Here is a 10631-nt window from a genome sequence, read left to right as displayed (position 1 = left end):
TCGAGGTGCATTTCCCTACAGATGACCTACGTTCCTCCCCATGGTGCAGTAGTATGCCACTGACCGTAAATACCACGTTGTCTTTGTTCAGTTATCTGCCGATGACTGCCTCGGAGGCAGGTGTTCCATAGTGGGCTGTTTCTATCACTGAAAGCACTAAAGGGTCTGCCATCATTGACATGTAGGCTGCTTCCAAAATTGAGGTACTGTGAGTTGTGCTGCTCCCAACATGGGTGTGCACAGGGCACTAGTGGCCGCCTGACGTGTTTCCATTTGCTCGCCCTGGAGGGTCCTGACACTTCTGTCCATGTGTATAAATCCTGGGCATTCATCTCACACATGTGGCTGGATGGGTCCAAAGGAATAGCAGGCTTTAATTAAGTAGAGAGCAGGAAGGGGGAAGAAAGCATGAGCTCACCCGGAACGGCAGCCAGGGCTCAAGTAAGTGGTCTGGATTCAGTAATTCTCAGGGCACCGGGAGCTGGAACACGTAAGTCCTCCCAGGTGTGGTGGCGCACGGCTGCAAGCCCACTGTCAGGAGGCTGAGGCAGGGACTGCCTGAGTTTGAAGCTAGCCTGGTTACATGGTGAGTTTAAGACCAGCCTGACTTACAGGGCGCGACCTGGTCTCACAACCTCCCCTTAAAATGGCAATTTTACCATTTTCATTCAGCCAGTGCAATCCTTATACAGGCAAAACTGTCTCTGCACAAGTCCTTTGCTCTTTAACTCGGAAATCCACTGTAAAACTGAGCAGTCCCTCGGCCACTGCAGCCAGGAGCCCTCCATCCATCTTCCCAGCCGGGTCGGCTTCCACTTAGTAGGCAGTTGGCTTCTCAACATGGAAGCTGGAGGGAGCCTGTAAAAAGAGCCTGCAAAATGTTAACCCTTTAGCAGACAACATTCACTGTGTAAGAGCTCCAGGGAGCAAATCGAGCCTCCATGCCGTCCGTGTCCCTGTGTCCTTCACCCTGCCATCTCCCTGCCTTCCTAGGAGGGCGCTCGATCCCAGCGGCGTGGAGGCTGTGTGGTGCTGTGTATTCCGGGAATGATTTGTTCACAGTGCCAATGAAAGTGCCAGGTTCCCCAGGCCCCTTCCCAGACCCCTTCCCGCAGGCTGGCCAGCGCCCTCCTCGCGCCCTCCTTCCCTGCCCCTCTGTGCCGGTCCCCCCTTCATTTCTGCCCACTTGCCCTCTCCTCGTTTTAGCACATTCTCTCATCCAAAGGGCACTTCACTACGTTTCCAAAACTTTCCTTCTGGTCACCAGCCTACTTGCAAATGTGTTAGTGATCACAGACCCAAACGGGGTGGTGTTGGCGTAAATTGATCATAGCAGTATACTCATTGCCCACTGTAAAAGTGGGCAGGTACTACTATTAATATATATATTAATTGTAGTACAGGGTCTCACTATGTAGATCGGACTCGTAGTGATCCGCCTGTATTCAGCCTCCCCAAAGCTGGGATTATAGGCGTGCGCCACCACATCCAGTCTCAATGGCCGGCTCAGCGCGCCCCGGGGTCGGGGCCGGAACGGCAAGCCGGGGATCGAACCCGGGCCCTGCGTTTGCCCAAGCAGGAGATTTATTTTTTATTTATTTATTTTTTGCAGAATCAGGCCCTTGCGCTTGCCAGGGAAGCGTTTATTCCACTGAGCCATCTCCCCGGCCCCTCAAGCAGGCGCTTTAATCCGCTGAGCTATTTGGCTGTCGCAAGCATGGATTCTTAAGTTTTATTATTAAATTCACTTTCGCGCCTCATAACCACTCTTAAGGTTTGAAAAAACAACTTTCACACGCCTAACAAACTACGCAGTCGCTTTGGTTGAGTAGGCGCCGGGAATAAGCAGACAGCCTTGGGGGAGACCTGACAGGCCAAGAACTTGGAGGTGGGGCAGGGGGCGGTAGGCGGGGCTGAGTGCAGTGACCAATGGGCACGCGGCTCCTGGAACAGCCGGGCTGCTGGGGCTGTGCAAGGGCTGCTGGGGGTTGTAGTTCCCTGCCCACATAACCGCATCCCCTCTACAGACCTGCGTGATGCCAGTCACACGCACGCCTCTTGGAGGGTCCTCTTACTCTCAAAAACCATTATTCTGACCACCCCGCTTCCTCATTGGGAATTTTTTTTTTCTTTTTTCATGGGTGGGTTTTTGGTGTAAGCTCCTGATTCCGCATTCCAGTGACATTCAGTGAAGCTGAGTTGGTATCGCCTGGCTTCATCCCTGTCTTGGTGCGGTCTTTCGCTCTCATCACGCCCCCCACGTCATTTCTGGGTCGCACGACCTCCTGCGCTGGAGAGCCACCCAGTGTTTTCCCCTTGCCGTTTCTCCCACACACGCCCTTTTTCCAGAGGCGCAGTCGATTCCCCTTGGTACGCTCCGACCACACCCCCTCAGGATGCGGTTGGTACGCGCCAGGCTCCCCCGCTCCGCGCAGTGGTTTGGCCGCCGCAGCCCAGCAGGCGGCGCGGCTCCCCGCACTTGTTACAGATCAGCCCGTCTCCCTGAAGCCTCGCGCTCGCACCCCTCTGTCCGTGGAGCCCGCATACCCCCGAGTGGCCCGCGGTGACCCCAGCGCGCGCCTTCCGATCCCGCTATGGTCCGTCCGCGCCGCGCCCCACACCGCTCCGGCCCTGGGGGCCTTTTGGGGAGTCGCGGCCGCGCCCGGAGGCCGCTGGTGGTGCGTGCGGTGCGCTCGCGCTCCTGGCCCGCCAGCCCCCGGGGCCCGCAGCCGCCGCGGATCCGGGCCCGCTCCGCCCCTCCCATGGTGAGCCCCCCGCCCTTCTTCGAGAGCCTTCCACGGCCCCACCCCCGCCGCCCCTCTCCTAGCTCACGCCTTTGTCCGTGTCCCCTCCGTCCTGGGTCTCCGCAGCGGCCCCAAGGGTAGTCGTGTTGGAGCGGGTTCCCCCAGGGGCGCGCCAGGCTCTCCCCTTTGTCGTGCTTCGTGCCGGGCTGGGTGGGGGAATGGGGTACGGGGGTGAGATGGGCTCAAATTACTGCTGACACCGCGGCCGCTTTAAACTCGGGGTGGGAGCGCTTTAAACTCGGGGTGGGAGCGGGAGGACTGACATCCGGCGCATGGGTTGGTTTTGTAAAATGAAAAGTTGGTTTGTTCTCTGACCTGGAAATCTGGAAATGGAAGAGGGGGACTAGAGGACAACGGTGTGTATGCGAGTCCTTGTTTTGCACACATGCCAGTAGGTGTTGTGCCCCAGGGGCTTCTCTCCTGTGCCCCACTGGTGCCTGTGGCATGCGCACCCGGAATTCACTCAAATCCAGATGTGGGATACCTTTATGAAGTGCATTGAGCCCATACTTTAAAAGTAGCTGTTCAGATTTGTAGGTACTTGAGGCGGCACGCACGCATCCCTAGACCTGACACAGGTACATACTTTTCGAGAATCTGAGAAAGATTTACTTGGGGTTCTGAAAGCACGTCACGATGTTTCACAGGAAGTCCAGTCATGCACACATTTGTCCAGATGTGAGATTTTCCCCCGGGCTTGTGGCCAAGCTGACTTCCTCAATTGGCTACCCAGATCTTGCCCATCAGTAGAACTCTAAGCACCTCTGAAACTTAACCACGCCCGACTGCTTTCCTTGGTCCTCAAGCACACGTAGAAAGCTGTAAACTTCTCTTCTGGTACTAACTTCACATCGCTGTACAGGAAGCAGCGAGTCAGCACAATTGTGCACACACTTATCTCTTGCGAGGTTTCCTTCAGGGCTGTGCTTAGCCTGTTGCAGGTGCGTGTGATGTTCAGGTCAGTGCCTCTGGTTTTACATACCCTCTGGGGCACCTGACCCAAAGGTTCTTGTGGTCCTAAGCGGTCAACGTCCCCACCCAGACAAGCAGAGCTGAATTGTCACTGGAGCTTATGTTAGACCTTGTGTTTCCTGGTATTACAGCCCATGTGCATGACGGTAAACACATACACATGTGGCCATGCGTTTGTACTCTTCCAAAACAGCCCAGGTCCAGGCACATGGTGATTCAGTGTCTTGGGTGGCACAGGTGGCCTTCGATGCATTTGCCTAGATGGCTAAAGCCGTGGCGGGCAGCTGCAGACTGGACCTCCGCACCTGTCTCGGGACCCACCAGCTCCTGGCACTTACACCACTTCTCAGATGTTTGCCCCGAGGGTCCCCAAGTGGAGAGCATGCTTATTCAGTTTTTTATTCTTGAGCCCCAACAAAATAAAATCTACCTGTTTTATTGTTGGATAAGGGAACTCTGCTTTGTAAGAAAATTAGGAGATAATCCCTAGTAATAAGACTAAAGGTTAAAAAGACTAAAGGCCATCCCCCTTACACTTTTTCTCATCCGGAAGTACGTGCTGCTGAGCTTTTACCCCCTGCGTTTCCCGTGTTCAGATTCTTCTGAAGCCTCCCCCCTCCCTTTACTTGGGATGTCTCTGGTTTAAATTCACCCGCTTGGGCTGTGCCTTGTGAGAAATGATCTGTAGTGTTTTGGGGGGTTTTGATAGTGTATCGGAGAGTATGTCACACCTGCTTCTGGAGAGTTCTGTTCTTTTTTTCAAAGCAATGTCAAAGTTTATTTGAAAGAAGTATAGCTAAGGGGCTGGGGAGATGGCTTAGTGGAATAAGTGCTTCCCTGGCAAGCACAAGGGCCTGAGTTCAATCCCTGGTTCTGGAAAAAAAAGAGAGAGAGAGAGAGAGAGAGAGAGAGAGAAACTGGCTTTGCAGAGCTAGCTTCAGCCGGGTAAGGCAAGGTGAAAGAACAGCGCAGGGAAAGCGGCAGCTACGCGTGGTCTGGTCTTCTGGTTGCCAGCTGCTGGGTCAGCAAGGAGGCTGGGGGTCCAGAGCTGGCATTTGAACTTTTCTGGTGAGCACAGAGAGCCCCCCACAGAGGTTCCTAATGTCACTGGTGTGTGAGACTGAGAAGGCCTCTGCTGGCATCCAAGTAGGGTCTGGAATACACCTGCAGATGTCAGATGTCCCCTGACAGGCATGAGAGGCGTCCCAGCCTGCAGGCGCAGGTGGCGTGCATGGGGATGGGACAGGCTGCCTCCGTGGTTGGGGCTGTGTGGGACAGCATTTTCAGAGAGAGAGGGTTCCGGGAGGTGCAGGCAAAGGACATGGGGGTGTTGACCATCATACTGAGGGGTGTTTGGACAAGGCCCAGGGAGTTTGCAGAGGGGGCTCTGAATGCAGGGACGCCCCCTCTGGTGTGTGTGAGGACAGTCTTCTGTAGGTCTCCCGCCTCAGTTTCCTCCCCTCTCTGCTGCAGGGAGGCGGCCATGTCTCCGGAGTGCTGGGTCCCGTTGGGCCCTCCTCGCCTGGGCAGTCCCTTGGGGGGCTGGCTGTCAGTGAGCACCAGCTTAGCAACAAGCTGCTGGCCTGGAGTGGAGTGCTGGAGTGGCAGGAGGTGAGCCGGTTGGCCAGGCCTGCTGGGGTCCCGGTGCGGGCCGGGCTGTCCTCAGGCTCAAGGCTGTGTCTGTGACACCCCTCCCTGCCCACAGAAGCGCAGACCCTACTCTGACTCCACAGCGAAGCTGAAGCGGACCCTGCCCTGCCAGATCTATGTGAACCCAGGCGAGAACCTGTGAGTGTCCAGCGTATCAGGGTGGCGGGTTGGCAGCCCCCTGCGCCCTGACCCGCTCTTCCCTGCAGGAAGACGGACCAGTGGCCACAGAAGTTGATCATGCAGCTCATCCCACAGCAGCTGCTGGTGAGATGCACCCCTGCCTGCCCAGCCCGCTTGCCCCCGGGTGCCTCTCGCCCTGTGGTGACCCCGCTGTCCCCTTGCCTCCAGACCACGCTGGGCCCTCTGTTCCGCAACTCCCAGCTGGCACAGTTCCACTTCACCAACAGAGGCTGTGACTCGCTCCAGGGGCTCTGCCGCGTGATGGGCAATGGCTTTGTGAGTTGGGCTGGGGAGCCTGGTGCACACTGTGGGGGTTAGAGCCCCTTCTGTAGCTCAGCATCCCTCTGAGGGACTCCCAGCAGGCTAAGGGGAAAGGAATGCAGCCTGTCACACCGCCCCAAGCCCCTGCATCTGTGCCAAGCCGCTGGCTTGTGACTCCTGGGGAGGGCCCTGCTGGAGGGCTGTGGTAGGGGAGGGAGAAGAGCTCGGGCAGCTTGGTTTTCTCATCTGTGAGGTCGAGCTACCAGTAGGCCTTACTCGGTGAGGTTCTTGAGAAGAGCGTATTTGTGAATAGTGCTTAAAACTGGACTTTAAGTGAGCATATAACCCAACACTGTAGGAGGCTGAGGTACGAGGATTGCAAATTCAGGCCCAGCCTGGAAACACAGTGCTACCCTGTCACACAGGGATGTAGCTCAGTGCAGAGGCCCTGGGTCCAGTCCCTAACACCACGTCCACAGAGGCAAGACACTTAGGGCTCTAGCCTGTAGTGATGCTTCATAAACGTGGGCTGGGACATGGTCAGAGTTTGGGATTTCTAGGAAGGTGGCTGAGGAAGTGAGAGCCTGGTCCTTGAGGCTGTGCTGCCCCCCTCAGCTGTGGCTCAGCAGCATCCCTGACCCTCTGAGGGGGAGAAAGGTGGTAGTAGAGGTGGCAGTGGGTGAGTCATGGTCCACAGTGCCCAGGGGACTTGGGTCTGGCTCATGGCCAGTCCCTGGCCCCCACTGGGGTAGTTGATCCTTTCCTAGAGTCAGCCACCCCCCTTCCGAGGGCACACCTGCCAAGACACCTCCATCTGTGCAGCTGCTGCTCCCTGTGGCCCAGCTGCAGCAGGGCTGGTGACCCTGGGGTCACCTGCGGGGTGCAGCATGGCCTGGACAGACTGAGTGGGTAGCCCCAGCACCAGAAGTTGAGGTGACAATGCTGAGCAGTATCAGGTGGCCAATGGGGTACTCGGACACACCTTTGTCCAGATGCCCTGGGGGTGTCTTGTCAGGCCCCCATCTGCCTGCTTCCCATTGAAGAGGCCGTGCTGCCCCACTTAGGGAGCATTTATGTAGCACTGTGTGTGCTGCAGTCAGCCCATTTTACAGATGGGAAAGTCAGGGTCCTACAACAGAGGGCAGCTTCCTTGGGCCACAGACCTCTAAGTTGGCAGAGCTGTTCGCCCCCTACAGCCTGGCCCAGGGTTCATTTGCCTCATTAGGGTGACGGTCTTGTTTTTTGTTTTTGGCTTTGTGAGACAGTCTCACCATGCAGGCCAGGCTGTATAGAACTGAAGGTGATCCCCAGTCTGGCGCCACCATGCCCACTCTGGACCATGGTCTTTTTTTTTTTTTTGGCGGAACTGGGGATTGAACTCAGGCCCTTGTGCTTGCCAGGCAAGCACTTACTCTAAGTTCAGAAGTTTTTTTTCTTTTTTTTTTTTTTGCTGGCTCAGGATGACTTCAGGGCATGTCTGGTAAGACCTGAGGATCTGGGGATCCAACAACAGCGTCCTGATTGCTTTGTTTAAGCAGTCACTTCAACAACTGAGCTAATGGGCAGGTCCCCCGGACCATGGTCTTGACCTTAAGGGCTGTGTTTCGGCCTCAGTGCCAGGCAGGATGGTTGGTTGGTGTGAGGGCGGACCCCTGGTGCTGACCACTGTTGGTCCTCCCGCAGGCTGGCTGCATGCCCTTCCCCTACGTCTCCCCCTGTGCAGTGCGCGTGCTCATACTGCTGTACTCGACCAAGAAGAAAATCTTCATGGGCATCATCCCCTATGACCAGAGGGGCTTCATCAATGCCATCCGGCAGGTTATCACCACCCACAAGCAGGTGTGCCCCCCTGCAGCCTGAGAGCGGAGAAGGGGTGGGCGGTACGGCGTGGCAAAGGGTTCCCTCCCCCAGGGCTTTCCATGAGGTCGGAGGAGCAGGGAAGCTTTGTCGCGGGGACCTGGCAGGGGCGCCATGTGACACAGAGCACATGGCTGCCACTTCCCAGGAGCAGACGTGGGCTTTGTGTGCGTGGGATGCTGGGGGTAAGTTGTCTTGGGGAGCAGGGCATGGAGGGAGAGCAGTGGGGAGGGTCCTTCCTAGCCTGTCTGCCGCCACTCCCACAGGCACTGGGGCTTGGCAGTGTCCACTCGGGCCCTGTCCAGATCATCAACAACAAGTTCCTGGCCTGGAGCGGCATCATGGAGTGGCAGGAGGTAAGCTCTGTGCCAGCACAGGGCACTGGCTCAATGTGTGGGTTGCTGCCCTGTGGCATCCCCATTGCTGAGGTCACCTCCTTCCTGTCCCCCAAAGCTCAGGCCTGAGCCCAGCAGTCAACCCAGGAGGTGGTTGTCATCACATGTCTACGTGAACCAAGGAGAGATCCTGTGAGTGGTAGGCTGGGGCTGGGGCTGTGCCCCAGCAGGGCTCCTGCCTGATGCTGTCCTCTGTCCCCTAGGAGGACCGAGCAGTGGCCAAGGAAGCTGCGCATGCACCTCATCCCGCAGCAGCTCCTGGTGAGTGGCAAGGACGGTGTCAGAGCCGGGTCACTGCGGCCTACTGCCAGCTGCTATTGGGGGGCAGGAGCAAGATACGGGGGCCCACGGTGCTAGCTGGCGTCCCCGCAGACTACCCTGGTGCCGCTGTTCCGGAACTCGCGCCTTGTGCAGTTCCACTTCACCAAGGACGTGGAGACACTGAAGAGCCTGTGCCGGATCATGGACAATGGCTTTGTGAGTAGTGTGGCCTCTGAGAGATGCAGGGTGGCTGGGCAGCTGGGGGTGTGCAGCTACCACTTCTCTGGCCCCAGCCCATCTGGAGGGGCGGGCGACGAGGGGAGTGGTGCGTTGCGTCCGTTGCGCTGAGGGCGGGCTGTCCTGATCCCTGGGTACAGAGGGAAAGCAGGTGGATTTTGGTGCAGGGCAGCAGCTGCAGTCCTAGGGCCTCGCTCCTCAGCCTGGGCTCCTCCAAGCGCAACCCAGGCTCGAGGCTGTCCCATCCCCAAGGCTCCCCCAGCCCCTGGGAAGTGCCGAGTCTGGGCCTTGGGCCCTGTCCGCATGGGGAGGGTTGGCCTTGCGTACTGCTGTGCCTTTGCTGGCAACATTTGCCTGGTTTTCTGGTGTCCAGGCCGCTGGAGACACTTGTCCTGATGCTGCCATACTTCCCTTGGCAGCACTCCAAGTGGTGTGTCTCAGGGCCTTGCTGTCCTACATAGCTCCCTGGGGGCCCTCAGGTCCCTCTCCCTCTTGGCTTGTTTCCCCTCTGTAAGGTGAGAAGTTGTCCCTTGTGCAGGACCCATGAGGCCCATCTTCAGGCGTCCCTGGTTAGCAGTGTCAGCACTGCTTCCAAGCACCCGGCCTGCCCATGACACCTGTGTGCGTGGCGGCAGTCCTGGCGGGGCCTGGTGCTTTGCAGAGAGCCACCTGGCCTTCGGGAGCTGGTAGCCCTCTCAGCGGGTGCCGCTTTGGAGCCTCCTAGTTCCTGGCCACTGTCACTCTATGCCTGTGTCCACATCCTCCAGATGGGACTGTGGGGTGGGGCCGGACACCCCGAGTGATGCTCGCTCGCCCGCCAGGCCGGCTGCGTGCACTTCTCCTACAGGACTGTGTGCGAGGTGTGCGTGCTCATGCTGCTGTACTCCTCGGAGAAGAAGATCTTCATCGGCCTCATCCCCCATGACCAGGACAACTTCTTCAGTGGCATCCAGCACGTCATAGCCAATCAACAGCAGGTCCTTCAGCGGAACCTGGAGCAGGAGCAGCAGCAGCGAGGGGTGAGGCCGGCCCCATGGTCCCCAGCCCTGTGTCCCCCCTCCCGCTGACCCCTTCCCTGGCTTCCTCCACAGATGGGCGGGTAGAGGTCCGGCCTGGCCCTCCAGGAGTTGCCAAAGAAGCCCTGGCAGACTGGTGAGTGGCCTCCCTGTTGTTGAGCACAGACCTGCAGACCCTCAGACCTGCCCAGGGGTGTCAGAAAGCAGGGGGACCCTGGCCTTAGGATGACTAGAGTGAGGCACTACAGTCCCCATGGGCAGGGAACAGGGATCTTGGGGAGGCACCACAGGTCTGGTGGTCTCCAGAGGGGCCCTTCCCACATTCCCTGGAGGCCTGCTAGGTGGAGCAGGTGGAGGGGCCTGTGCCCTGGTCCTGTCCCTCCCACTATGTCCTTGCTCCCAGGTCAGATGCTTCTGAGCAGGGGGCCTCTGGGGACCTTAACTGCCCCGCATCGTGGAGGTCGGTGTCCTGAGCGTTCCAAGGACATTTCCCACCCGTGTTTATCTAATAAAGCCTTTTAAAAACCTGCTGTGGCTCCCAGGGTGTGTGGCAGCGGCCTAGGGTGGTTCTGAAGGCTCCGGGGGAAGGCAGGCAGGATGGACGGGAGAGCAGCCACGTGTGAGTGTGGCACTGTAAGGTGCCTGCTTGGTTTGTGCCCCACCGTGATGAGCAGGGAATGGCGGCAGGAAGCCTGTCTATCTCACCGACACCAAGATGCAGGTGTGACGTCCCTCTGCCCCTGCGGCTGTGCGCCTGTGTCCCCTGTGCAGGTGCCGGAGGGGTTTCCTCGTAGCGGGATCAGGTCCACCACAGTGTGCAGAAGCGCAGGCCTGCATCATCCCCTGGGCTCAAGCTCAGTGTCACGGAACCCGTGTCCTGGGAGTCTGGCCTTAGGGGCCACTTGGGACTGAGCCCTGGGCGGGGGCGTATGGCATCAGCTGGCTCTGGAGGGCTCCACTTGGCGCCAGCAGCCTGTCTCCTGCAGGACCCAAGTGGT

At 58.2% G+C, this 10631-nt stretch overlaps 1 protein-coding gene across 3 annotated transcripts; it reads left to right on the top strand.

The window, feature by feature from the left end:
- The first annotated feature begins 2394 nt into the window (after positions 1-2394).
- On the top strand, positions 2395-10161 carry Ptov1 (prostate tumor overexpressed 1). Of its 3 annotated transcripts, none has more exons than XM_004646501.3 (13): positions 2395-2765; positions 5250-5387; positions 5482-5564; positions 5633-5690; positions 5775-5882; positions 7551-7706; positions 7991-8080; positions 8178-8251; positions 8323-8380; positions 8492-8596; positions 9439-9636; positions 9709-9769; positions 10037-10161. In XM_004646501.3, the coding sequence occupies exons 1-12, from the start codon at positions 2595-2597 to the stop codon at positions 9718-9720; spliced, it is 1251 nt and encodes a 416-aa protein (XP_004646558.1). In that variant the 5' UTR covers positions 2395-2594; the 3' UTR covers positions 9721-9769; positions 10037-10161. The 3 variants fall into 3 exon arrangements, with proteins under 3 accessions (XP_004646558.1, XP_023562534.1, XP_023562533.1); XM_023706766.1 differs by having other exon boundaries at positions 2450-2597; XM_023706765.1 differs by lacking the exons at positions 9709-9769; positions 10037-10161 and having other exon boundaries at positions 2450-2765; positions 9465-9627.
- The last annotated feature ends 470 nt before the right edge of the window (positions 10162-10631 follow it).

This window comes from Octodon degus, unplaced genomic scaffold, assembly GCF_000260255.1.
Source record: "Octodon degus isolate 3935 unplaced genomic scaffold, OctDeg1.0 scaffold00268, whole genome shotgun sequence".
Classification (NCBI taxonomy): Eukaryota; Metazoa; Chordata; class Mammalia; order Rodentia; family Octodontidae; genus Octodon; species Octodon degus.
This window is presented reverse-complemented; position numbering and strand designations above follow the sequence as displayed.